This window comes from Glycine soja, chromosome 15 (genome assembly GCF_004193775.1).
Source record: "Glycine soja cultivar W05 chromosome 15, ASM419377v2, whole genome shotgun sequence".
NCBI lineage: Eukaryota > Viridiplantae > Streptophyta > Magnoliopsida > Fabales > Fabaceae > Glycine > Glycine soja.
Window position 1 is genome coordinate 7,657,008 of NC_041016.1, and position 24,705 is coordinate 7,681,712.

At 32.0% G+C, this 24,705-nt stretch overlaps 3 protein-coding genes and 2 non-coding genes across 7 annotated transcripts; 2 read left to right on the forward strand and 3 right to left on the reverse strand.

Moving 5' to 3' along the window:
• Positions 1-6,643: 6,643 nt before the first annotated feature.
• Positions 6,644-7,361, reverse strand: LOC114388369 (classical arabinogalactan protein 26-like). Its single transcript, XM_028348808.1, has one exon. It carries the CDS (start codon positions 7,203-7,205, stop codon positions 6,750-6,752), a length of 456 nt encoding a protein of 151 aa, XP_028204609.1. The 5' UTR covers positions 7,206-7,361; the 3' UTR covers positions 6,644-6,749.
• A 491-nt stretch (positions 7,362-7,852) lies between these two features.
• Positions 7,853-15,420, reverse strand: LOC114388368 (serine/threonine-protein kinase RUNKEL-like). 2 transcript variants are annotated; one of them, XM_028348807.1, is made up of 11 exons: positions 15,129-15,420; positions 14,933-15,022; positions 14,682-14,734; positions 14,291-14,366; positions 13,957-14,018; positions 13,780-13,858; positions 13,636-13,695; positions 11,845-13,503; positions 10,742-11,611; positions 8,329-9,453; positions 7,853-7,967 (listed from the first exon to the last, which is right to left on the reverse strand). In XM_028348807.1, exons 1-10 carry the CDS (start codon positions 15,174-15,176, stop codon positions 8,335-8,337), a joined length of 4,116 nt encoding a protein of 1,371 aa, XP_028204608.1. In that variant the 5' UTR covers positions 15,177-15,420; the 3' UTR covers positions 7,853-7,967; positions 8,329-8,334. The 2 variants fall into 2 exon arrangements, with proteins under 2 accessions (XP_028204608.1, XP_028204607.1); XM_028348806.1 differs by lacking the exon at positions 7,853-7,967 and having other exon boundaries at positions 8,110-9,453; positions 15,129-15,419.
• Positions 15,421-17,356: 1,936 nt separating this feature from the next.
• Positions 17,357-22,620, forward strand: LOC114387804. Of its 2 annotated transcripts, XM_028348008.1 has the most exons (4): positions 17,357-17,511; positions 17,630-17,702; positions 17,951-18,074; positions 19,182-22,620. In XM_028348008.1, the coding sequence occupies exon 4, from the start codon at positions 19,366-19,368 to the stop codon at positions 22,270-22,272; it is 2,907 nt and encodes a 968-aa protein (XP_028203809.1). In that variant the 5' UTR covers positions 17,357-17,511; positions 17,630-17,702; positions 17,951-18,074; positions 19,182-19,365; the 3' UTR covers positions 22,273-22,620. The 2 variants fall into 2 exon arrangements, with proteins under 2 accessions (XP_028203809.1, XP_028203810.1); XM_028348009.1 differs by lacking the exon at positions 17,630-17,702.
• A 1,217-nt stretch (positions 22,621-23,837) lies between these two features.
• TRNAP-UGG lies at positions 23,838-23,909 on the forward strand. The gene has a single exon. It is a non-coding gene; the product is annotated as a tRNA-Pro (tRNA).
• Positions 23,910-24,622: 713 nt separating this feature from the next.
• Positions 24,623-24,694, reverse strand: TRNAP-AGG. Its single transcript has one exon. It is a non-coding gene; the product is annotated as a tRNA-Pro (tRNA).
• Positions 24,695-24,705: the final 11 nt, after the last annotated feature.

Consider the following 24,705-nt stretch of genomic DNA (forward strand, 5'->3'; position numbering starts at 1 on the left):
TATCTTAACTCTCATACTCTGACAACCTGCATCACCTTTAGGAGATAAACCTTATTTAACATGCATGTTGCATTCTTCTTTTAACATAATCAGTAATCATAACACTTTTTGCAGTTGAGTGATTCCAATGAAAGAGACAGTATCGTAGTATATTAATAGTCTCATGCTCTCATGCCAATAATTTTACACGTATATATATATATATATATATATATATATATATATATATATATATATATATATATATATATATATATATATAAAGAATTCTTTATTCAAATATTGATCAAAATGAATATCCAATTTTTTTACTAAAAATGAAAATGAATCATCACAATAAGTTAGTTAAGAAAGTATATATCAAAATAAGTGATTTTTGTCACCTATAAATAAAGGAGAGATCACCTTAAGTGACACCTTCTAATTTTTGTTTGTCTTGTAGTGTGAAGTGCTACCTTAGTATGTTCTATCTATCAGCCCATCCCTGGTGAATGACTATATTCCATGACATATTTTTATTTATAAAACAAAAATACAGAAAACTATCTTCTCGCGCTTAACGTACACATGCTCACTTAGCGGATTTTCACTTACTCTCGCTTAGGAGTCCAAGAGCCTTTAAAACACTGAAGTTGGCACGAAACTTGAAAAGAGAGCCGTGCAAAGGGAGCTTAGCTTCGTGAAAAATAGAAAGAGTTAAGGTTGAGAGGCTAGAGAAGACATTCTCCACCATTTTTCTTTCACAAAAAATAGTTTTCTTCTTTCTTTGTGAAGCTTTGCTTGTCATTGAAGGCTAAGTCTCTTTGTTGGGGAGTTACTACTGAACCTTTTGATGTAATACTCTTTACTATCTATTTAATGTTATTTTTCTGTGTTCATTGCTTCTATCTATGCTTATTTTACATGTTTGTAGCTTGATCACCCATTTGTATGTGTAGTTAAGCTTTTTAGTATTGAAAAATGCTTTAAAACCTTAGAACTTGATAGAATAAGCTAGAAATCTGTATGTCTAGGAATGAAGTCCACTGATCTAGTCTATTTTACACTGTAGGCTTAGTTCAACTCTTTTAGAACAAGTTTGTTGAGGGATCAAGAATAAAGGCTAAAGAGAATTAAGCTTATTCATGCGATGAATCATGGTTTGAGTAATTTTTCAGTGTAAGAACACTAGGATAACGTTAGATAGAGAAAAACACATTTTATACAGCAAGAGAAATTCGGTAGGACACTCCCCAACGCTTTTAACTTGATAGTCGTCATTTCTTTTTATAACTTTAAATATTTTGTTTATGTTTAAATAGATTTTATAGTGCAGAACCCAACATTTGCTTCATCTCAAGCCTTATAAGTGTTTACTCACTGAATATACATAGTCTAAGTGAAACAAATTCCTTTTGGATACGATACTCGATCTTACCATTCTATATACTACTTGTGTGAATTGGTATATTTGCCAACAAACGAACAATATAGGATAAATATTTATTTTGTATAAGAAAATTATAATAAATAAATAATTTTGAATAATATTTTGAAAATCGAATTGAATCAATTGGTTTCACTAAAGATCAATATGATGACAAAGCCAAACACTAAAAAGAATTGGGGCACTTCAACTCGTGAAAACTAGTAAAGAATCTATCCAAAATTGGTGATAAACATGTGTAGAGAATCAGTTTGAACCAATCTTTTTCATTTTTTATTTTTAAATTTTAATCTAAAATATTTTAAAGATAAATAAAAATACATATTTAAATATTTTCACACAAGTGTCAATTATTTTGTCAACTATTGTCAACTTTTATTTCACAAAAGTGTCATTCTTAACTATTGATATTTTTTTAAAAAAAATATTGAAACTTAATTTAGGAATTAAAAAAATGAAATTTTGAAAGAGCTGTTCTTTTTTATATGAAGAGAAGATTTTAATAATCATACATCTCATAAATATTGAAAACCCATTAAATTACATGAATGTCAATCTATCTATTTATCTATTTATACTATATAAAAAATTGTGTTTCTTCTCAATATCACGTTGTCACTGTATATGTAGCACTAATTAATAGCCGTTTATATATTTTAATAAAATCAATAGTTTTCCACATTAAAAAATTTAAATTATTTGTAATATTTAATTTTACATATTATATGAAGCAAAAATTATTAAATAAAATAAATGTAAAAATTTACACTCGTTTAATATTACTATGTATACACAAATTTATTTGTTTTTATAATTAGTTACTTTAAAATATATTTCTGGAAAAATAATAAAATAAATTCATGACTTTAAAGTTATAAAATAATATAATATAAAATGGAAATTAAAAAAATAAAAGTTAGATATATATATATATATATTTAAAATAGTTATATTCAATGTTATTTATTTAAATTATAACTAATTAGATAAATATAAATTAATGATAGAAGACTAATAGTTATTATAAATATAAGTAATTATATAACATTTTTGTTGTAAATTTTATTTTGTAAACTAATTTTTTTAAAAACTATAAATGTATTAATTAAATAATAAATATTATTGGCTTTAATTTTATATAAAAATTTGTGTTACAAAACTTATTGTATGATAAAGTTAACAATACTTTTCAATTTTAAATTATGTTTTCTAAAATAACTTTTTGTTCAATGATAAAAAAATTATTTACATTTTATATTATTTTAATATCATATTGAAGTTACACAATTAATACCAATAAGATTTAAGGGTTACATATATTAAAATACCATTGAATCATATTAAACAAGATTAATAGAAAATCGTTATATATACATGAATAGTTTTAAGATTGAATTTTATGTAAATAAAAAAATATGAACTATAATTTAACTTATTTGTGAAATATAATTTTCAATTAAGTTTATTCATATTTATTTAAATGTATTAACCCTAATTATATAATTTTGATACTATTTTAAATAATATTTTTCACATTAATAATAAATTAAATAATATTTGACTGTGTTTAAACTTTTTTTAAATGAGGTACATTAAAGTATATATTTCACAAGATAACTAAAAATATTTATAATATTATATACTTTAAAATAATATATTGTTATTATAATATATAATAAAATAGTAGACAATATTATTATTATATATTAAAATTGTATAATATATTATTTGTTTCTTGTTTTTTTCACTTGGTTCTTTATATAAATTTACTATTATTTAAAGCTTTTAATAATGAAATTATTTATAAAATTAATAATATTTATAGTCATTGATTATAATTAAAATTATATTACCGTTTCATTATCAAATTAATGGTTTCATTTTCCTTGTAAACTCTATTTCAAAGAGTTATAAATATCCATCTAATTTCTTCCGAGCGTGCTTTTTATTGTCTTCTTCTTTTCATCAATATCATTTCTTTCATTCTTTATTTTTATTTTTATATATGAAAAATGATACTTCAATGTGTTATTGATCATTGTCAAATTTGAGAATTCAGCTTCTTTAAATTAGTAAGGTATAAGGTGAATCTATATTTATATTTGATAAAATTTCATCTATTTAAATTTTTATTTTCAGTGTTATTTATATTTTGATTTTGAATGATTTTTGTGAGATTGAATAAATATTTGAATCAATATAATATTTTTATTAGAAAGTTCCTATATGAATCATTTATCCAATACATTTTGTGAGAAAGGAATGTAAAATAGAAATTAGAAATCATATTTAATCAGATATATCATCTTACATCTTATCTTTTATCATTATTTTTTTTTCTTTACAAGTATCACTCCCATTATTTTTTTCCCACCATTTTATTGTTATGTTATTATATGTTTTGATATAATATTATTTCTTTTATTCTTCATTTTTATGTATGAAAGGATACTTTAAATGTGATATCGATCATGGTCAAAAATAAAAGTTTAACTCTTTTAGATTAGTAAGGTATAATGTGGATCTATACTATCATTGATTAAAACATAAATTTGTTTAAATTTATATTTTTAGTGTTTTTTATATTTATATTTTGATTTTAGGTCTAATTGTTTCTTTAAATATTTTTTTGTGAAATTGAATAAACAATTGAATCAATATCATACTTTTATTTGAAAGTTCTTACACGAATGATTTTTTTGTCTTTCGTTAGAAAGTTCTTAGCTGAATCAATATTTTTTTTCTTCTTCTTCGTCTTAGTGTTATGTTATTATAAGTTTTAATTATTATTATTATTATTATTGTTCATTTTTTATATATGTTTCATGTTTTTTCTATAATTATTATATTAGAAATCTTACTTTTAGATTATATTTGTTCAACAAGACATGAAAAGATTCTATTATCGTGATAACTTTTATTTTTTTATCAATCATATTTTGAATAATTCTATTATAATTTTTTTCCTACTCAAATCAATTGTCAAATGATATGAATGATAATTTTTAACTATCAATTGGTTAATTTATTTTCATTAAAATACATGTTATCATTGTAAATAATTTAATAATTATCATTAACGCAATCAATTTAATAATAATAATTTTAGTTTTAAAATATATGCTAAAACTTACCATAAATAATTAAATTGATAATAAATATTACAAAATAATAATAATAATAATAATAAATAATACAACAGTAAACATAAATGTCAGGCTATAATGTAATATCCTTATACATAGACCATAAATAATAATAAATATCAATTAAATATTATTAATTTAAAATAATTAAAGTATGTAACAATATAATTATTATTACAAAAAAATTATAGAATGTAATAATTAATAACATATTAAAGACTAATAATAAATAAAAATAATTAGTGACATCTTTAATAAGTTAATAAATATGTAAACAATAAACTTTAAAGTTTGAAACATATAATTATTTTTATAAATAACTTTTGAAAATTAGTAAGCAATGAACATAAAACTAAAAATAAGAAAAAATAAATAATAATTATTATTATTAAATTGAGATTATTCAATTTATATTACGTCATAGTGATGTTTATTAATTCAAACTTCAAAACTTTAAAAATATTATACAAAATTAATATATTTAAAATAAGAAAAATTATAATTTTAAAAATAATTAATGACCATATTTATTTAATAGAATTTATACTATTTCGACAAATTTAAAAAATATTTAAATTTTTATCATAAATGTACACGAAAATTTAAATAAATATTATAGATTATATAATTATTCTTTAACTTCTTTCATATTGATATTGCATTAATATTATTACTTGGAGAAAAAATAAATTATAATAAAATTTAAAAGACTTAATAAGTTTAAAGAGAACATGTGTTCATTAAAAATATAATATTTAATATTATTTTTTAATTTTAATATTTATATATTTGTTTCAGTACTAAAAATATTTAAAATAATTTTTATTTATGTACATTTATTTTTTAAAAGATATTACATCTCCATTATTACTTGAATGAACAAAAAATTACAATAAACTATAATATAATTAATTTTCAAGATAAAATTAACTCAATTAAAAATATAATTAATCAAATTTCTCATTAATAATATAATTATGTTTAACATACTACTAAATATTTAAAAAAAATGTTTTTATTTATATAGATAAATAAATATATATATATATATATATATATATATATATATATATATATATATATATATATATATATATATATATATATATATAAAATTTAAACAACCGGTGCGTTGCGCGGGTTGAAAGTCCATTAACTTGTAAAGTGACATATATAACACTAATTATTAAAATGATCAAAGAATCAAAGATTAAATATATTTTAGGTTTATGATAAATGATTGATTTTTATTTTTGATTTCTAATAAAAAAAATTGTTGCATTAGATACTTGACATGTCAAAAAATTTGTTTTAAGTCTAACGTAAAGATTTTACACACTATTTAGTGCCAATAAATTTGGGACACTTAAGTCTTATGTAACAACATTCACTAACAGAGACTAGACTTATCTTATAGTATAATTGGCGTCCTATCTTATATAGTATTTGAGTATTTCCTTATTTGTTTACCCCCAAAAAAAACATTACTATGCCGATTGCAGAGAACATCAAGGCATTGAGTAGAGCACAGCACATGACATTATTATACGCTATTATGATTTTCAAGAATAAGACTTAACCGGACAAAACAGGATTACCTAAACACTATACTATTGAAATTTGTCACTTGATTTAGTAGCATGTGACCGATAATTGGAGGAAAAACAATAGGAAAACGCCTGATTCCTGCTGATGAATTAGGTGTTTGTCACGTGCACCTCAGTTGCAACTTGGAAAATAATGGCACTCGATCAAACCATGTGCATGTGCCACCACCTAAATTGATTACATGCAAACCTGACATTAAATGGAAGCAGATAAATCTCACATTTTCATCTGAACGAGGGTTCCAGCTATATACGCGAAGTGAAAGCTTGAAATGCAAAAAGGCTCTTAAAGTTCAATCATGGGCCTCTGATTGGAAAAGGTAAAAAAGGATCATTTAACATAATGTAAAAACAAACCAACCAAACAAAAAAAGGACTAACCTCAATAATTAGAACGGTAAATCAACAGTAGAATCAGAAAAGGAGAATTGATACTGTTGGGAAAATTATTCTCAAGCCAACCAAGAAAGAAAGATGGATTTTTTTATTATTATATTATCATATACTACAAGGTAAGAATGAAAAATTAGCATACAATAAAAGAGAATCTGGAATCTGCCACATCCCAAATCAAAACCACTCATACTCTCTCATACAGTGCAAAGACCAGCATACTGCTAAACCAGCAAAAAAAGCAGTGGCTATGATACCAACTAGACTTGTTGTAGGGGCATTGGAAGAAAGTGGTGATCCAAATGGTGAGAAAGCAGAAAGAGGCCCTGGAGCAATAATGTCATCTGGGTTTGGAGGGCTTGGATTGGAAGGAATGGTGGGAATGTCTGAGCCAGCAGCAGGAGTTGGCAAAACACCACCAGGAGAAGGCAGCAGTGGAGCAATGTCTGGGGACAGCTCTTGGAAAGGAGATAGTGAAGAGGGAGATGGAGGAGGATCCGTTAATGTTGCTGGTGAAGATGAGAGTGTGGGAACTTTGGGAATAGGTTCTTGTGAATATGATGAAAGAAGAGGTGAGGGCATGAAAGCCATGATGATGATCATGAGTTTTAGATGAGCATTGTATGATGCCATTCTGATGGTGAAGAAAATAGAAAATCCAAGTTACACTGCCTGAAAATGGATATAGTTGTGTAAGGAATTTTTCTGAGGGAGATGGAGAATGTGGGCATTTAGTGGAAAAAAGGATGCAAAGGCTTTAAATCGTCGGGGCCTGAAGATCTGCAGGTTCCCATCATCTCTCTCTCACCTCCAACCTAAGACTAGGTGGGGTCAAATGGGGCACCACGTGGCAAGATTCCATTGGATGATGATAAGGGAACTCAGTTTTTTTACCTTGAGGAAGAGACAAAGATTGGGAAAGGTTTCCATGTGATGCAGTTGATGAGAGAGAATCCTTTTCGGCCCGTGATATTTGGTGCCCTGCAGCTCTTTATTTTTTGCTGATCCCTAAAGCTAATTTGTTAATTATTAGCAAACGGGAAAACTTACTGTAGTCTTGCTTTACAAAGTTCACAATCATACTGCTTCGTCTTCAAAGGGTGATTTTAAAATACCCGGCAAACAAAAAGACAGAAACCAGAATGATTCAAAATTTGTTGCGTATTCTAACTCTTACAAAAGGAGATGCATGATCATCTGTCTTCATGTTACTATTTTGCATGGTAAATGTTGATTTTTTAACGCGAGGTTGTCTCGTGACGAACATTCCTATGAGCATAAAGGTGGCTAGGCTGGACATTTTTGTTGCTTGAGCAGCAATTATTGAAATAATCCTTCTTACATAGCTGACAATCTTTCTGTCTTGGAAGTATGTGTAATTGTGTACCATGGTACCTATCAAATAGGAATCTCAATCATATTCATATGCATGCAGTTTCACTCCATTTAAGGGTTTTTCCTGGGTAACTTTATACTTGTAAAATACGTTAGTGTTTAACTTAATGAAAGGAGCCTATATTACATGGACAAGAATCAATTTATAGAAAAATTTAGGAGGAAAAAATTCGTTGACTTATATTTTAATGTTCACCACGAAGATATAGAGTACACATGCTTTACATAGAAATACAGTGAAGCCTGAGTGGAATTCACCAAATTGCTCAACCTTTATCAGGAATTTAATAAGAGCCGAAATATAAGGGTAAACGTTGAACTAGAAAAGTTACAGCTCTAATGAGAGGAACATGATACCTACAATTATTCAAATGCAGCGAGGCAACCGCTGCAATTCCAAGGCTGCCAGCCCAGCTGTTTTGGCTAAAGCTGATCCACCTGAACTTTTGAGTTCAGAAACTATGACTTCAGTTCTTGAAATCTCAGGTTTGGATATTGATAATATCATTGCATGCAGTAAGTATTGCTTGCAAGCATAACCTAAAGCGTGAAGCATTCGCTGGACCATCAAGTGAGGAATGCCTCTATTCCAGCTCTCTAGGATCACAGTCACCTTGGGGAGATTGGTTAGTATACCAGTCGTGGCTTCTCTAGGAGCTGCCTTGAGCAGTAAGACAACACATTCAGAAGCTATATCAGCAATACTGGTTTCTGCAGAGGCACTCAACTCTAGTAAGACACCGACATTGCTTCCAAAGTCTGCTATATCTTTTATGCATTGCTGGGGATCAACAGCACCACCACTCAACTCAGGAGGACAGTCACCTAAGAGAATTGGTTCTGTTGTGTAGCTGAAGCCTTTTGTGCAGCTGACTGAACGTGCTAGAAAAGCCTTACACAGCCCAAGAGTTGGATCCAGCAAATCTTCCATACCCTTTGCATATACAAACTCAAGAAAGTTGCCAATCCTCCTAACCACCTTTAACTGAGAGAGTAATTTGGACTCCATCTCAGGAGCAGAAGCCAGAGCAAGACACAGCTTAACATTATTCACATTTGCATTTGAGAGATCACCCAGCAAGAACTCAAAGCATTGTGAAATTGTCTTCAGATGTAGAATGTCAGGAATTGTAATAAAACTGAACTCCATTAGCATGACAAGAAGCTTCTGTGCATAGATAGGAATAGGATCTTCATCTTCAATCAAGGTTGGGTAGAGAGGAAGAAAATGGGTATTTGATACGAATTTCAGATCCTTCAATCTATGCTCTTCTTCAATTGGTTCACTCAAAAGAATGATCATCACATCAAAAAGAATTTTAAGGCACAAAAATCTGGCATCACCGTCCTTGTTCCCCTTGTAGAGAACTGTCGAACTAGGGAGGATTTCACGTATGAAAATGTCAGGATTACCAAGAATCACAGGAGATTCCTCTGTGAGAGACTCGAAAATTCGAAGAAGGGTTATTTGGAAGTCATCTCTTCCCTGAAAGACAATCAATGAAGACAATGATATCAAATACCAATTATTACCTAAAAGTCCACCTTGTTCTACTAAAAATGCCATTTGCCATCCAACTAACAGTATGTTCCAATCAACGGTAAAATCAGTGAAATCATTGCCATCAATTCGAGAGAGATTAAGTGGCCAAACAAAATGTGAAAATTAGGCAGGCACTGAATCAAATGTCGTTGTTCATTTGAATTAAGTTAAAACTTAATGAGAGCTATTGAAAACTAAAATGAAATCCTAAAATTTAAGCCAAATCAAGCATACACTAAATCAAAACAAGACCATTAAGAAGAAATATTTAATCTTAAGGATGTAAAAAAAATTGAATTGATAATAAGAGCAACACAAGACAAATTGTGGAGCAAAACTTTGAAAAGTAATATCTACTTGGTGAGAATAAATATACTTCGCAACTTCCATCCTAACTTAACGTAAGTGCAAAAAGAACATTTGTGTTGTTAATTACTCAATGCGAACTTTAGAATTCAATAATAAGTATTGTTTGCAAATTTCTTCTTTAACTTCATAAATCTGACGCGAAACTTCATTTGCAACTACTACCCGTTCAGTGAAAAGAAATAATCATTCAACTAAAAAATTATAATCATGCCCAAATTTCCTCTTATTTTCTTGTATCTAAATATAATCATTAAACTAAAAAATTAAAATCATGCCCAAATTTGCTGATGATTTAGAGAAAATAAATAATCACTTTTTAAGATTTATAAAACTATTGTTTTCAACTTTTTTAAGAAAAATATTGAAATATTTTTCTATAAAATTTTTAGAACATATTCTTAATTAAAAACTTTATTTATAAAAAAAAAGAAGCAATTGACCTTAAATTTTTTTTACACTGCCTTATGATCAATTATTTATTCTAAGGTCATCCTTAGACATTAATTTTCCGTAAATCAAAAAGCAATCTCATCTCTTAAAAAATTCTTTAGTATCTAGCCACTACATAATAGCACAATTGATATCTAAATAAATATAGCAGCTCCACTATTTCAAAACTCATGAAAGCATTCAATTAAAAAGAAAAACAAATGCTAGAGAAATATTTTATTAACACATTGTAAATTAAATGAAATTTAGGTAGAATTTACAAATAAGACACACGAAATAGGGCGTAGGACTCGTTTAGTTACGTAAAATCCACTCGGTAATAAAAAGGACTTGTTTGAAAAAGTGTAGAGAAGGTGCTGGCATTTTTTTTCTCTTAAAAGGAAAGAAGATACAACGGCTGAGTCGCACATACCTGAAACGGTGTCTCCACGAGTTTAATTAAATTCGCTAACTGCCGTAAGACTTGCGGTGTGACTACTTTGTGCTTAAAAGTAGAAGTTCCAAGAAGATGAAGGACAACAGGAAACAAATGAATGCTGGTTTTTGGGGCAGATCTGCTGGTAAGGGCAGAGATGTGTCCTTGGCGCCTTCCTCCCATCATTTGCTGGACATCCCCTGTTATTATATCCAATAAACCTGGAATACTGGATGCCACAATATGCACAAATGCATCCAAACACTGCCTCACATAAGCATCCTTCTCTTTTCCCAACCTATCCACCACAGAGAGTAACTTTTGGCTACAAAAGAAGTGTGGAAGCCACCTCCTGCCATGCTTACAGAGGAGGGCCACAAGGACTAGTGCCTTTCCTCTTAAAACTTCACTACCTTGCTCGACAAGACCCAAAAGACTTGGGATCAGATTTTTATCCTCAGCAAGTGATACAAGGCATCTTCCAATATTTGTGAACATGTGACTTCCAAGCATTGCCATGTTAAGAAGATTTAAGCTGATTTGCTGCTCTCGTGGACTGCCCTTGACAAGAGCAGAAGCTAGGTCCTTGAATGAGAGCTTCTCAATAACCAACTGAATGCTAGGAGGATTAAAACGAACTAAGCGCACCAAGCATGATCCTGCAGTGAGCCTCATACTCTCTTGTTTCCCTGAGGCCCTATAGATATAGCAGAGATTACTAATAACATATTGACTGGACAAACGCCCCACCCAGGAACCTCCTTGACTGCAAATATTCTCAATTGTTCTCAATGCATACAATTGAGTTATATCATCCTCTCCCTTCCGCAACATTGATGACACAAGTGATATTAATGAATTTGGAACCTGCAGCCAGGCAGAAATAATTTAAACATGAAAATGTGCACTTAGAAAGCAGGCAGCTAAAGTTAAAACGGCTAACAGGAAGACACGAATTTGACTTAAAATATATTGCCATACTGCAAGCAACATATCTAGAAAATTGTAAATTATCATATACCAGTATTAGAGATGCCAAGCTTCAAATGACCTAGGCAGGTAGACAACAAACATAATATGCAACAAGCTTGGAAGCTAACCTGCCAGCCATGTGTAGTCCTATTGTCCTTTGATGGAGATTCAAGTTGATTGTTATCCCTGCAGTCCGCATTTTGAGTGGATATATAAAATAGTAACTCACCCAAAGCAGCCATGGAGAACCTCCTTACTTTTTCCTGCCTGTCTCTAAGGCCATCAGTCAGTGCACCTAAAATTCCAGAACTAGCCAAACTGTCATCAACAAAGGTGGAGTGCCTAATCAACAGACCAATCAGTGAAGCAAGTTGAACACGCAAAGCTGATGCCTTGGATTGACGCTGCAATTTTACAAGCATGAGCATTATTGGCCCATTGGTCAAGATATTAGCTGCATCAGCATTACTGCTCAACATCTCAAGGTACCTAATCACATTCTGTTTCTCTCCAATGCTGGTATTTCCATTCAAAATGGATAATATTCGGTTGTGGATTGCCTCCAATTTCTCTTTGGGCATCTTGACAAAATCAGATGCTTGCAATGCCTCAAAAGGGAGTGAAGGAATGACTTCTGAGGCTTTATCAATTTTTCTGCTAGGCATTACAGGTCTGACTGAGAGATCAGATGGATGCCAAAGAACCTGGGAAAGGTTGTTAGACAACCTTGAAGAATCGAAGTCAAGGCCTGATCCTGCGTCTTCTTTAGTTCTATGCTTCTTCACCTGAGGGCTCACACTGGGAGAAATAGCAGATATGTCAGGAAGGTCAGGAGTTGATTCATGATCAAATGACCTTGGGTCATCCGAGACTGGAGGGTGAACAACAGATGGGGTGTCCAACTGGTGTGTATTATTTTCAATCTCCTCTGCTTTTCCCTGGTTCAGAAAATGATTGTCTGTTTTCTCATCAGGCACAGGAGTTGTTTGTTCGGTGCCATCAGTTTCTTCATGCGCATCATCTTCAGTATTCTCGTTAAAATCAAGTTCCATGTCAGTGTTCTCAATTTTAACTTCAGAATCATTCTCAGAGTTATTAGGCAAGGGGCGTCGATAGTTTTCCTTCTCATTTTCTCTCTGTAAATTTGTTTTTGCTATTCTTGACAGTCTCAAAAGATTCACACCCTTGCTAATGTTAGAATTATCTTTTTGCTTTACCTCATGTATTCTGCCAGAACCCTTTGTCTGAGTTCTGTGGCCAATTGGTGTTGCCCTTGCTGGTGTCTCAATGCCTCTAGATCCTAAAACAGAGTTCTCATCCTTTCTCAACGCCCCTTTGACATCTTTTTCACGATATTTGGTAGGGGTCCTGTTATGCGAAGATTTATCTCCATTACGTTCTGATAAGCATGGTTTAGCATGTAGCTCTATCATATCATCAAAGGCAGGTTGAGCAGGCAGAGGCAACAGAGTAAATTTGGTTCTCCAAAAGGCATGTCCACAAAGCTCAGGCCACTGTATTCTTTCAGCTGGATCTTTTACCAACAGGGAATTAATTAAATTGACAAAAGGCCGACTTGGATTACCAGGGAGAGGTGGAGTCGGATCTGAAATGATGGATTTTACAAGCTGGGTGAATTCTCTTCCCACAAAGGGTGGCCTCCCAGCATAGCATTCATATAGTACACAGCCTAGTGCCCAGAAATCAGAAGCATAAGAATGGACTCCACCATCCTCAAAAAGCTCCGGAGCCATGTAAGAGGGTGTTCCACGTTTTGCTCGCGGTAACTAAAAGGTATTCAAAATTAGTAGATATTAACAGAATTTAATTCATGGAGAAAAGGGACAAATACATTTGAGTAATGAGTCATCTGTTTATCCATAAAGATGTCAGAAATCGTAAGAGTTGGTCGAGCATACCGAGGAAGAAGGAGCTTTTGATATATCTTTCAACTTCCTCGCCAATCCAAAATCACATAGCTGCACCAATCATGTAAAAAGTACACACTTCATTTCAAATTAGATTAAAAAAATCTAAAATGACTCAACCAACCAATCAGGTACCTTTGCACATCCGTTTTCATCTAGTAGGATGTTTGAAGGTTTCAGGTCACAATATATTATTTCATTTGAATGTAAAAACCTGTACATTATATCATATCAGTTTTAGTGAATATATATCAGAATAATACTACCAAACAGTTGGAAAAACAAAGACAAAATTAAGACTCGTGAACCTACTGCAAAGCTTTGACTAGATTATAAGCAAAACCATGAACCGAATCTTCAGGAAGTTGACTATCCTGCAATTCATCCACATAATCAATACCAAATTAATATTGCATAGAACAGAAAAATTCCCAGCACCTACAGATTACAATTTACAACGGCAAATTTAGAAATGAAGAGTTGAGAATAAGATGGGGGGAAATCCAAAACATAGAGACAACCTAAAGTCAATCACTTGAGATTTTTACAAAGCTATGTGAAACAGTAAGTGTGATTTCCCACTTCAAATGAATGAAGCTACAATAAACACGGGCTCAAAACCAACAAGCAAAGCAACACTATGTACCTGTCGTAATATGGAAAGCAGATCCCCTCCAACACAGTACTCTAAAACCAACCATAGGTGAGCAGAAGTTTCATACCTAAAAAGCATTATTGAACCAAACTTTAGCAAAACCGCTAACCCAAATAAGTAAGAAACATTTGTTTGAGACAATTCCCTAGGAAGTCTTACACAGTACATTATTTATGCAAAATAATTAATAATTAATTAATAATCATTTCAGTATTCATATTTCAGAGTATAAAACTTATTAGTAGGATTTCCTTCTTTTACAGTCTTCAAAATTTCATTGGAAAATACTTTTTTTCCTTTCAGAGCAAACATTTTTTATATGATTTCCTAATTTTCTGATTCTCCCTAATCGTTTCAGTAAAATAATACTCATACTCCTTACCAGTCGTAAAACTTCAGCACATTTGCATGATCCAATGTGTGAAGAATCCTGACCTGCAAAAGAAGAAAGTGGTTAATTCAACACGCACGATACAGCTCAGGATCTGCTAGAAAAATGCGAAAAACACATCACCGATGCAAATAACAATAATTAATAATTAATTAAAGGAAAAACAAAGATATAGCATATTAAATTAACTACACTAGTACACTACAAAACCTGCATAAATTTTCCGGAATTGAATGACTTACTTCTTCAAGGACCTTAGTTTTCTGCGATTTATCGACGCTTTTGATGGCGAAATACTCAATAGTCTTCTTCTTCCTGCCCTTGTAAACGGTCTGCGTATGCATAAAAAGAGAGAAAGAGCGATCGCGTGTTACGATTCCAATTAGGGATAAAAAAGGAAAGGGGAAAATGGAAGAAGAAGGGAAGAGGTTGCGTTACGGAGTATCTGCCGCGACCGATGGCTTCGTAGATGTGGTACTGGTTCATCTTTCTGGGATTTTGCTTCGCAGATTTCAAATGTTGAGGATGAACATTAACATGAGAGAGATAGAAATGAATTAGGATACGACTGAGAGAGGGAGAGAAAGAGAGACTGTGCCAACGGGCGGGGCATTTCAAAATCAAAATTCGGGGGATTATGCTATTTAAGCATCCAAACAGGGACTAAGGATACAACGAGCGCAATTTTGGAATTGGAAAGAGAATATACTTTTGACTTAAGTAACGTAAACTGTAGTGTCTAGTAAAGTTGTGAAGGGTGTGTTCGAGTCGGGGAATTGTTTATAAAATTTAATGTTTAAACGAGTTTTTGTCCATAGGAAATATGATGTTTTTTGGGCTTAATATCACTTCATATATTTTTTTGGGCCTTAATATCACTTTTCATAGTTTTATTATATTAATTTTTAAGCATTTAATTATAATTTTGAAAGTTTTATTTTAATATTTTTTTATTTTCTGTCAAAAATGTTAATATTCGATCAACTTTCAAACTATGAAATAATTAATGTAAAATAGTAACAGTTAAAACCTTTCATTATTTTTATTTTATTTTAAAAAATAAAAATTACACAAATCTTCATCTCCTCCCACTTAGTTTTTCAGATTTGAGTTTTGTTCAAATGGATCTCTGTTCCCAAAGCATGTTAACCCAACCCAACCTTGAATCCAACGACACAAGCAGCCTCAAGTGCGTCGAGGACGGTGGTGCGAATCCGCAAGGATGGTTCTGCGATGCAACACCGATGATGCAAATCCGCGAGGAAGAAGGTGCAATGCGCATCCAAGACCCGTCATTGTGCGTGCGCACCATCACCACCCTAATCCACCTCTGTGCGCACGCAACAGCAGCGACCCAACCACCGCACCGTCCTGCTTACTTCAAACCAAAAGATAGTTAAACCAAAAGTCACGACCGGCAAACTTCAAACACAACTTCTGTTAAAACTGCTTAAACATTTTTTTGTATCATGCCACATATTCTAAACAAGTTTTGACCTTATATTAGAATTAGATTAAAATGCATAAAATGTAGACAAAAGTCACTAAACAACAATACTATGGAACTCTTGATGATAAACAAGAATAACTCTCCACCTTATCTCAAAATGGATAACACCGAGGTAATATATGAATACATGATAATTTATTATTTGTTGTTCATCACATAAATATTAGAATAAGAATTTTATTTCACACTATAACAATATATCCAAATAATGAAATGAAATTTTTATTTCTTTCATATGGATCCAAGATTATGTATAAGAAGATTACAATAATTTATACATGTAATCGAATTAACTGAATTAAACTTCTTTAGTTAATATATTTCATTTCACTCCATCTCATATATTTCCATTAATTCATAAGTAGCTTAAGTTCATGTTTGGATTCACATTAAATTACCCCTAAATCATGTTGAAATACCAATTAGGTGATTTTAGGTAAATTTTCACTTGTTTGATTATACTTTGAGAAATTAATTGAGTTTAAAATTGATTATAAATTAAAACATATCTAGGGAGCTTTTGCATCGGATAAAAAAACTTATACTGAATTTAACTATTAACTTATATAATAAAAAATATCTAAATATAAATCACATAACTTCAAAATCAATTTTAATCAAAATAATTCAATCAAAAATAATTTTTGTCAATACTTATCCATACACATTCAAAGCTAAGTGACTTATGTATTATATAATTTTTGTTATATAGAACTTTACTATCAATTTACTTTTAGAAAAATAACATCCAAACAAAAATCACTTCAATTCAAAACCAATTTAAATTTAAATCAATTTTACAAACACTGAATGTAACACTGATAAAATAGAATAGAATAAAATAGAGATGATTGTTTGAATTAAAATTATTTGATATATAATAAATAAAAGCGTAAAATTCACATTAAAATTAAAACAATTTCACACAACCAAACACACCTGCAAACTAGACTTCTACACAGTTATTTTTCCCACGAAAACCAAACAAGAAAATGTTGTGATCAATTGGATTAAACAAAATGGTAAAAAATTATCTTTGTAAATGACGAAAATGCCCCTAATAAAAAATGTGAACCGTTGGATCAGCAATCTCTCTGGTCAAACAACAATTTATAATGAACCCCTAGCACTGAGTAAATTACAATGGAAACAACATTGCAACCCAGAAAATGAAGGGGCAGGATAGGAGCCTAATAATAAATCAGTGATAATATTAATTTGGGGTTCCACTAGGAGCAGGTTTGCACTTTGCTCCCTTGTTTTTGTGCGGCATATGCTTCTCGCCTCTCAAACTCTCAATTACTCTAGCAGGTCCGTACACACACTCCTTCTGTGTTTCTAAACCCCTTTTTTCTCTATTTTTTTGAATTTCGCAATTACTCAGTTATAGGGAGGATTTAATCATTCTCGTCCCTTATTGCATGTTCAGAATTGCCGAGTGCATTCACTTATGCCCCTTGACTTGAAGAGAAATGAGTGCCTCCGTAATTTTTTTTCTTCCGGTGGGACGGTTTATTCAAGCCCTTTCACTTTTCTTTTTTTATCTGTTGTTGAAAACAAATCCTCAATTGTGTGTATTCGCTTGCTGATATCAGAACAGATTAGGGTTTTGTCTTTTACTTTTTACCTGGTGTTTGAATGTTGCTTCTGTTTGGGATTGTGATGATTTGCGAGAAAACAAGTTCCAATGGCATAGTAGTCCTGTTTAACATCAGGGTTTTAATTTATTTAGTGATTTGTGATGGTGCAGGTTGTAAATGGTCAGAATTTGTAGGGCTGGTTTTTGAAGTTATAGTTGTTGGGGAGATTTTTTTCTTCCTTCTCGGTGAAAGGTTAGGGTGAAGGAGTGCTACACCAACTCCCATACAAATCAGGTATGCTGCAACCCTAAGCAACAAAGTACAGACACTTGAAAATTGTAGCTGTGACTTGTAACCATGTTGGATACATATTTTTGCCTGGCACTTCAAATACTCCTAATTGCATATTATACAATTTTTCATTTTTATTTTTTAAACTTTTAGAGCTGTATATATGGAAATATCACGATAATTGAAAAAACTGAAAACATTTTTATTTTCCTGTAATGATTTTTGATTTATGCTAACTTTTAAAATATTGATTCTTTCTGTAGATATATGATTTGTTTTTAAATTAATTTTAAAGGTCATACCAACTTTATGTGCTTAATGAAGGTTTATATTATGTAATTATTAAAATTTGTTGTATCTTAGATTCTTAGTAAATTTGTTGTGTCTTAGTAAGTTTGTCATATCTTAGTAAATTTATTGTATCTTTGTGTCTGTATCTGTCATGTCCATTCCCTTGTCCCACGTCGTATTTGTGTTCTCTAGAGTCTGCTGGCTGAATTTGCAGTTTGTGTATGAAGGGGGATTGTTGGCAGTGAGAAATTGAGAATCAAACTTCAAGCTAAGTATTTTGATTAGCTGAACCAACCTCTGGATAAATGGAAGCATCCTCTGTTTTTTCTTAACACTTCTATTGGTTTTATGTACTTTATGCCTATGGTGCCTGGGGTTGCTTGGCCCCAAAATAAACAATAAATAAAACTAGATGAAAAGAGGGGGAGGATAGTACAAAGAAAACCCCTTATCTTGATAATTCTTGCTTGGTCCCAAAATAAACAGAAAATAAGCTAAAGAGAGGGGGGGGGGGGGGGGGGGGGATAATATGAAGAAAGCACCTTATGTTAATGATTCTTGTTTTTTTCCTCAGATATTCTGGTTGTTTTGTGCCTTAAGTTCACACACATACAACTTATGGTGATCTAGAAACTGTGTCTTGGATTTCTATTATGTTTGCACTGCTGTTTTCCTAACGAATTGAAAGATCTAATCCATTTGCTGATGCTTTAATTTTATGTTTAGAAACCTGGTGATGATGTCAACTCTTTCCTTTTTAAAAGATTTTTTTTTTGTCAATGTGGGATCTAATAGTTGCAAGTTATACAATACCTGCAGGGTCAATCTGAATGTGAAGACTGTAATCTTTTGGGGGACTGGTGGAGTCTTGGAAGATTTATTCACTATTTGCATTTCAATTTTGGCCAGTCTATTCTCATAGCAGTTATAAATTAAATGTAGCTTGGTTGTCTGTTTGCTTGGTCATAGCACTCGCTTTCAGGTTTTGAAATCTGGATTGTTGATGGAGTGCAATAAAGAAGAGGCCTTAAGGGCCAAGGAACTTGCTGAAAAGAAAATGCAAAACAAAGATTTCATTGGGGCTCGGAAATTTGCTCTTAAGGCTCAGCAGCTATATCCTGAGTTGGAGAATATCACTCAAATGCTTATTGTTTGTGATGTGCATTGCTCTGCAGAGCAGAAATTGATTGGCAATGAGATGGACTGGTATAAAATTCTTCAAATTGAGCTAACGGCTAATGATACAACAATTAAGAAGCAATACAGGAAGTTTGCCCTCCAGCTTCATCCTGACAAAAACAAGTTTTCTGGTGCAGAAGCTGCGTTTAAGTTGATTGGGGAAGCCCAAAGAGTTCTTTTGGATAGAGAAAAACGATCTAGGCTTGACATGAATTTACGCAGGGTTCCAACAAACAGAACTACTATGCCATCTCATCATCAGCAGAATGTTCAGATGAGTTTTAATCCCATGATGCAAACCAGTGCCAGGCCCAATTTTACAAACTTAAATCCTCAGCCGCAACAAAAGTCTAGGCAGGCATCTCAGCAGGGGCCTAATGGTGGCCGCCTTACTTTTTGGACCATGTGCTCATTTTGTTCTGTTAGATATGAGTATTATAGGGAGGTTTTAAACAGATCTCTTCGCTGTCAACATTGCAGTAGGCCCTTCATTGCATATGATGTGAATATGCAAGGCACAACACCAGCAACTAATTCAAGTCAGCAAGCTTTTGGTGCGCAGAACCATAGTCAGAATCAGGGTGCTTTTGACGTTGCTGCTGGATCTCAAGGTAATTTGCATACTAGCCGGTCCAATACAGAATCACATAATAAAAAAGGTCCTGCTGCTGATGTCTCTGTAAAGCCAAATGGAAAGAGAAGGAGAAAGCGAGTAGCAGAATCCAGTGAAAGTGCCGAATCTGTTGGTAGCACTGATTCTGAATCTGAAGAGGATACACTTTATGACAAGGATGGTTTTTCGACTCATAGAGATGAGAATCCCCGTAGATCTACGCGGCAAAAGCATCAGGTTTCCTACAACGAGAATGTGAGTGATGATGATGAAGGGGGTGGATCTCCATCTGGTGCTGCTGAAAATACAGGGGAGGTATCTAAAATGAATAATCAGAATGGTTTGGCTGCTGATCTGAAAGGTGATAAACAAGGGGCAAAGCGGAAACAGAACTTTTATTCTGGAGAGAGCTTACAAAATATAGATGAGGAAATTAAGGAGGTGAGAGGAAAAGAGGCAGTGGGCAGCTCAAAGATAGACAAAGCTTCAGAGCATTCACCCTCGAAATCAACAAATCAACTAGATAATTTTGTTTATCCTGATGCAGAGTTCAGTGACTTTGACAAGGACAAGAAAGAGGGGTCTTTTGCCGTTGGGCAGATTTGGGCTATTTATGATACTATAGATGGTATGCCTAGATTCTATGCCATAATCAGAAAAGTTTTCTCTCCCGGATTCAAGTTACGGATAACATGGTTTGAACCAGATCCTGATGAGCAAGATCAAGTCCACTGGGTAGAAGAGCAATTGCCAATTGCTTGTGGGAAACATAAACTTGGCATCACTGAAACCACAGAAGATCGTCTAAGTTTCTCTCATCTGATTGTTTGTGAAAAGATTGGCCGCTGTACTTATAAAGTATATCCTAGAAAGGGAGAAACTTGGGCTCTTTTTAAAAATTGGGATATCAAATGGCATATGGATGCAGAATCTCATCGGCAGTATGAATATGAATTTGTTGAAATCTTGTCAGATTATGTTGAAGGTGTGGGAGTAGTTGTTTTGTACTTAGCTAAATTGAAAGGTTTTGTGTCTCTCTTCTCTCGAATGGAGGGAGGTAATTGCACATTTCAAATTCCATCTACCGAGTTATTCAGATTCTCTCACAGGGTTCCATCTTTTAAAATGACTGGTCAGGAAAGAGTTGGTGTTCCTGTAGGATCTTATGAACTTGATCCGGTATCTTTGCCAATGAATCTTGAAGAGATTGCTGTTGCTGAACATTTGGAAGTAAAGGAGGGTCATTGTCCATCTAGTGGGGTGGGCACAAGGTATTCAGATATGTCGAAATTCACAATGAACTCAGAGGGAGAAGCTTCTACTGAAAAGGTTAAGTGGGAAAGAAGCAATTCAGCAGAGGAGAACAAGGATCCTGTTGATCATATAGGTAATGGTAGTGACCCTTCAGCTTCAGCCGCAGATGCTTTTGAAATTCCTGATCCTGAGTTCTGCAATTTTGATGCTGAGAGGTCCCTTGAAAAGTTTCAGGTTGGTCAGATTTGGGCATTTTATGGTGATGAGGATGGACTGCCAAAATACTATGGTCAGATTAAGAGGGTTAAGAGTAGTCCAGATCTTGAGTTGCAAGTTACTTATCTTACTAACTGCTGGCTACCGGAGAAATGTGTTAAATGGGAAGATAAGGATATGCTTATTTCCATTGGAAGATTTAAAATCAAAGCAGGTGCGCGTTCCTGCACATATGCAAACACCTATTCTGTTTCGCATCAGGTGCAGGTTATTACCGATGGTAAGAAGAAGGAATATGAAATTTTTCCAAGGGAAGGCGAAATCTGGGCATTGTATAGGAATTGGACGACTAAAATAAAACGTTCCGACTTGTTAAACCTGGAATATGACATAGTTGAAGTTGTTGGAGAACATGATTTATGGATGGATGTTTTACCTTTGGAGTTGGTAAGTGGTTATAATTCAGTTTTCAAGCGCAAGTCAAATGCAGGATCAGCTAGGGCCACGAAAATATACTGGAAAGATTTGCTCAGGTTCTCCCACCAAATCCCTGCCTTCAAACTGACAGAAGAACAAGATGGCACTCTGAGAGGCTTCTGGGAACTTGATCCGGGAGCAGTACCCCTTCATTATTTTAACAACAAATAAAAAGAAGCCTTGGGTTCCTGAACTGAACATGAATAGGTCTGATGTATCACTCTTTTGCCAGGAAGCAAAATTTGCTATCCTAATGGCATTTTTTAACTCGGTTTTTTTTTTCAGTAGTCGTTGCTTAAATTAGATAAAAAAACAATACACTTTTCTGTGTCTATGCAGTAGTAGCTCCTGCATGATCACAGTTGATATGACATCACCTGAGAATCCCTAAGATATTGTTCCAGCTGCCTCAAGGTATGGAGGTATTGCTGGCTCTCATTTGCGTTCCTTGTTTTGTTTCTCTTCCATTAGAATTTGAGTTGCGTTAAGTGTTATGTTACAAAATCAGTATTTACTAAAGTAATTGAGTTTAACCAACAACCACATGTGGGGTGCAATAGCCTTAAGTATGCAAGGTATCTCATCATGCATGATCTGTTTTGTTATGGAAGGGGAGCCAAGAGCTATGCAATGTTATTCAGACAAGACTTGCGCAAATATAATACATTTTACGGCTGGTTGGTAAATAACTATTTCCGTCACATTAAAATTTCAAACTCCAATCGTCTTGTAAAATTTAGTTTTAAAAGTTAATTTCATGGCTGGTTGGTAAAACCCTAATCGTCTTATTCTTATATATTGAAGATACTAAAAAGTCTCAAAGTATAGTTCGTCTTATAAAACTAATTAGTTCGTGTCCTTTATATGCAAATATACATGGTTTCTAGTCTTCTCATAACTCCAACCAACAAAATCGTTCCTAAAAAAAATGAGAAAATTGCACAAGTTGATAAACAAATCACCTTATGACCCATTTGCTTTTTTTTATATATATAAAAAAAACACCTTATGACCTATGAAATTCATGAGGGGAAAAAGAAGCAAAAACATTCATTTCACCACTTAGTCAATTACACACGTGAAGCTCTAAACATTTTTGTAATGTACTAGTATTAAAAACATCAGTCTACCATAACTGGGAATGAAATCATTGGGATAATTGATAAATTTCTTATTGGAAAGAAATATATACAAACTTTATTATAGCAATAAACCATGCAAATGTGAAAATTGAACGATTTAATTTTATAATTTGATAATAAATCATTTATTTTGATATATTGCAAAAAAAAAAAAGAAGTTCATTTCGTTCTTTTCTAGAGCACTTTTTAAAGGGTTGTTGTGAAGCATTGTTGCTTGGGAAGCTGATAGTTGTTGTTCTAACATTTTTTAAAAGTTTTTTTTTTACTTATAAATAATATTTCAATAAAGAATGCACAATGTTGATTTTTTTATGACAGTTGCAAATTTTAATTTTTTTATAAATATTTTACATAAAAATTATATATATATATATATATATATATATATATATATATATATATATATAAACAAACAAACACACAAATTCAAAATATAATATATCGTTATCCATTGTTTTTATAAAAACATAATTTAAGTTTTTGAAAGACTTTATGTTAAAAGTTTATTAGATTTCTAAAACAAAAAATATAAGTTTATTTATATAGAATATTAGTATCGTTATGAAATGAAACATATTTGTTACCATTAAAATTGGGCATTTGGTCTAGTGGTATGATTCTCGCTTTGGGTGCGAGAGGTCCCGAGTTCGATTCTCGGAATGCCCCATTTTTTTTCTTTAGTTATTTTCACAGATCATGTTTATATACAATCTCTTCCGATGACTTCTATTAAACTGTTGACTAACTTATGTACTGAATTATATTATATATAATTTTTTTATCCACAAAAAGTATATTTCTTTTTAAGGATTAAAAAAATATATAAGAAGCTCGAAATTAAAATACTATTAAAATAATTTCTCAAAAAATCCTATAAGTAATTAAAAATAGACAAGTTTTTCAAAGCAAGTTCTTCATCTACTAGAAAAAAGCTAAAGACTATAACTAAAAGTACTTGACAAACATACTTTCAAAACCCAGTAAAAATAAGTCAAACAACCCATAAAAGATGTTTGGTGCAGCTAAGAAAATTATGCCAATGATCTTGAAGTACATACTTAATTACACCAATAATCTTTTATGACAATCCTGTTTTACTTGTGGTAGTCAGACAATTTCTTAAAATACATGTGTAATTTATTTTACAAATAATGGTTTTGAGATTTTAGACATATCTACCAAAAAAAAATGGGGAGAAAAAAAGGCACTGATGCCAACTCTTTGAATCTTTATGATATTAGAAAATAATTTTATATCATTAAACATATTCATTCATTGTAATAAATAAAAGTAAGGAATCGGCCACCTTAATAAGGCATAAAATAACGAGCTTGGGCATTTAATTTGGCGGACTGAAAAGATTGTAAAATAAAGAAATTGGGGCATTCCGAGAATTGAACTCGGGACCTCTCGCACCCTAAGCGAGAATCATACCACTAGACCAAATGCCCATTTTATAACA

Coding starts and splice junctions, on each gene's coding strand:
- LOC114388369 (XM_028348808.1), bottom strand. CDS start 7,205: ATGGCATCATACAATGCTCATCTAAAACTCATGATCATCATCATGGCT.
- LOC114388368 (XM_028348807.1), bottom strand. CDS start 15,176: ATGAACCAGTACCACATCTACGAAGCCATCGGTCGCGGCAGATACTCC. Junction 15,023..15,128: donor TCGGTCGCGGCAGATACTCC/GTAACGCAACCT, acceptor ATGCATACGCAG/ACCGTTTACAAGGGCAGGAA. Junction 9,454..10,741: donor TCGTGGAGACACCGTTTCAG/GTATGTGCGACT, acceptor ATTGTCTTTCAG/GGAAGAGATGACTTCCAAAT.
- LOC114387804 (XM_028348008.1), top strand. CDS start 19,366: ATGGAGTGCAATAAAGAAGAGGCCTTAAGGGCCAAGGAACTTGCTGAA.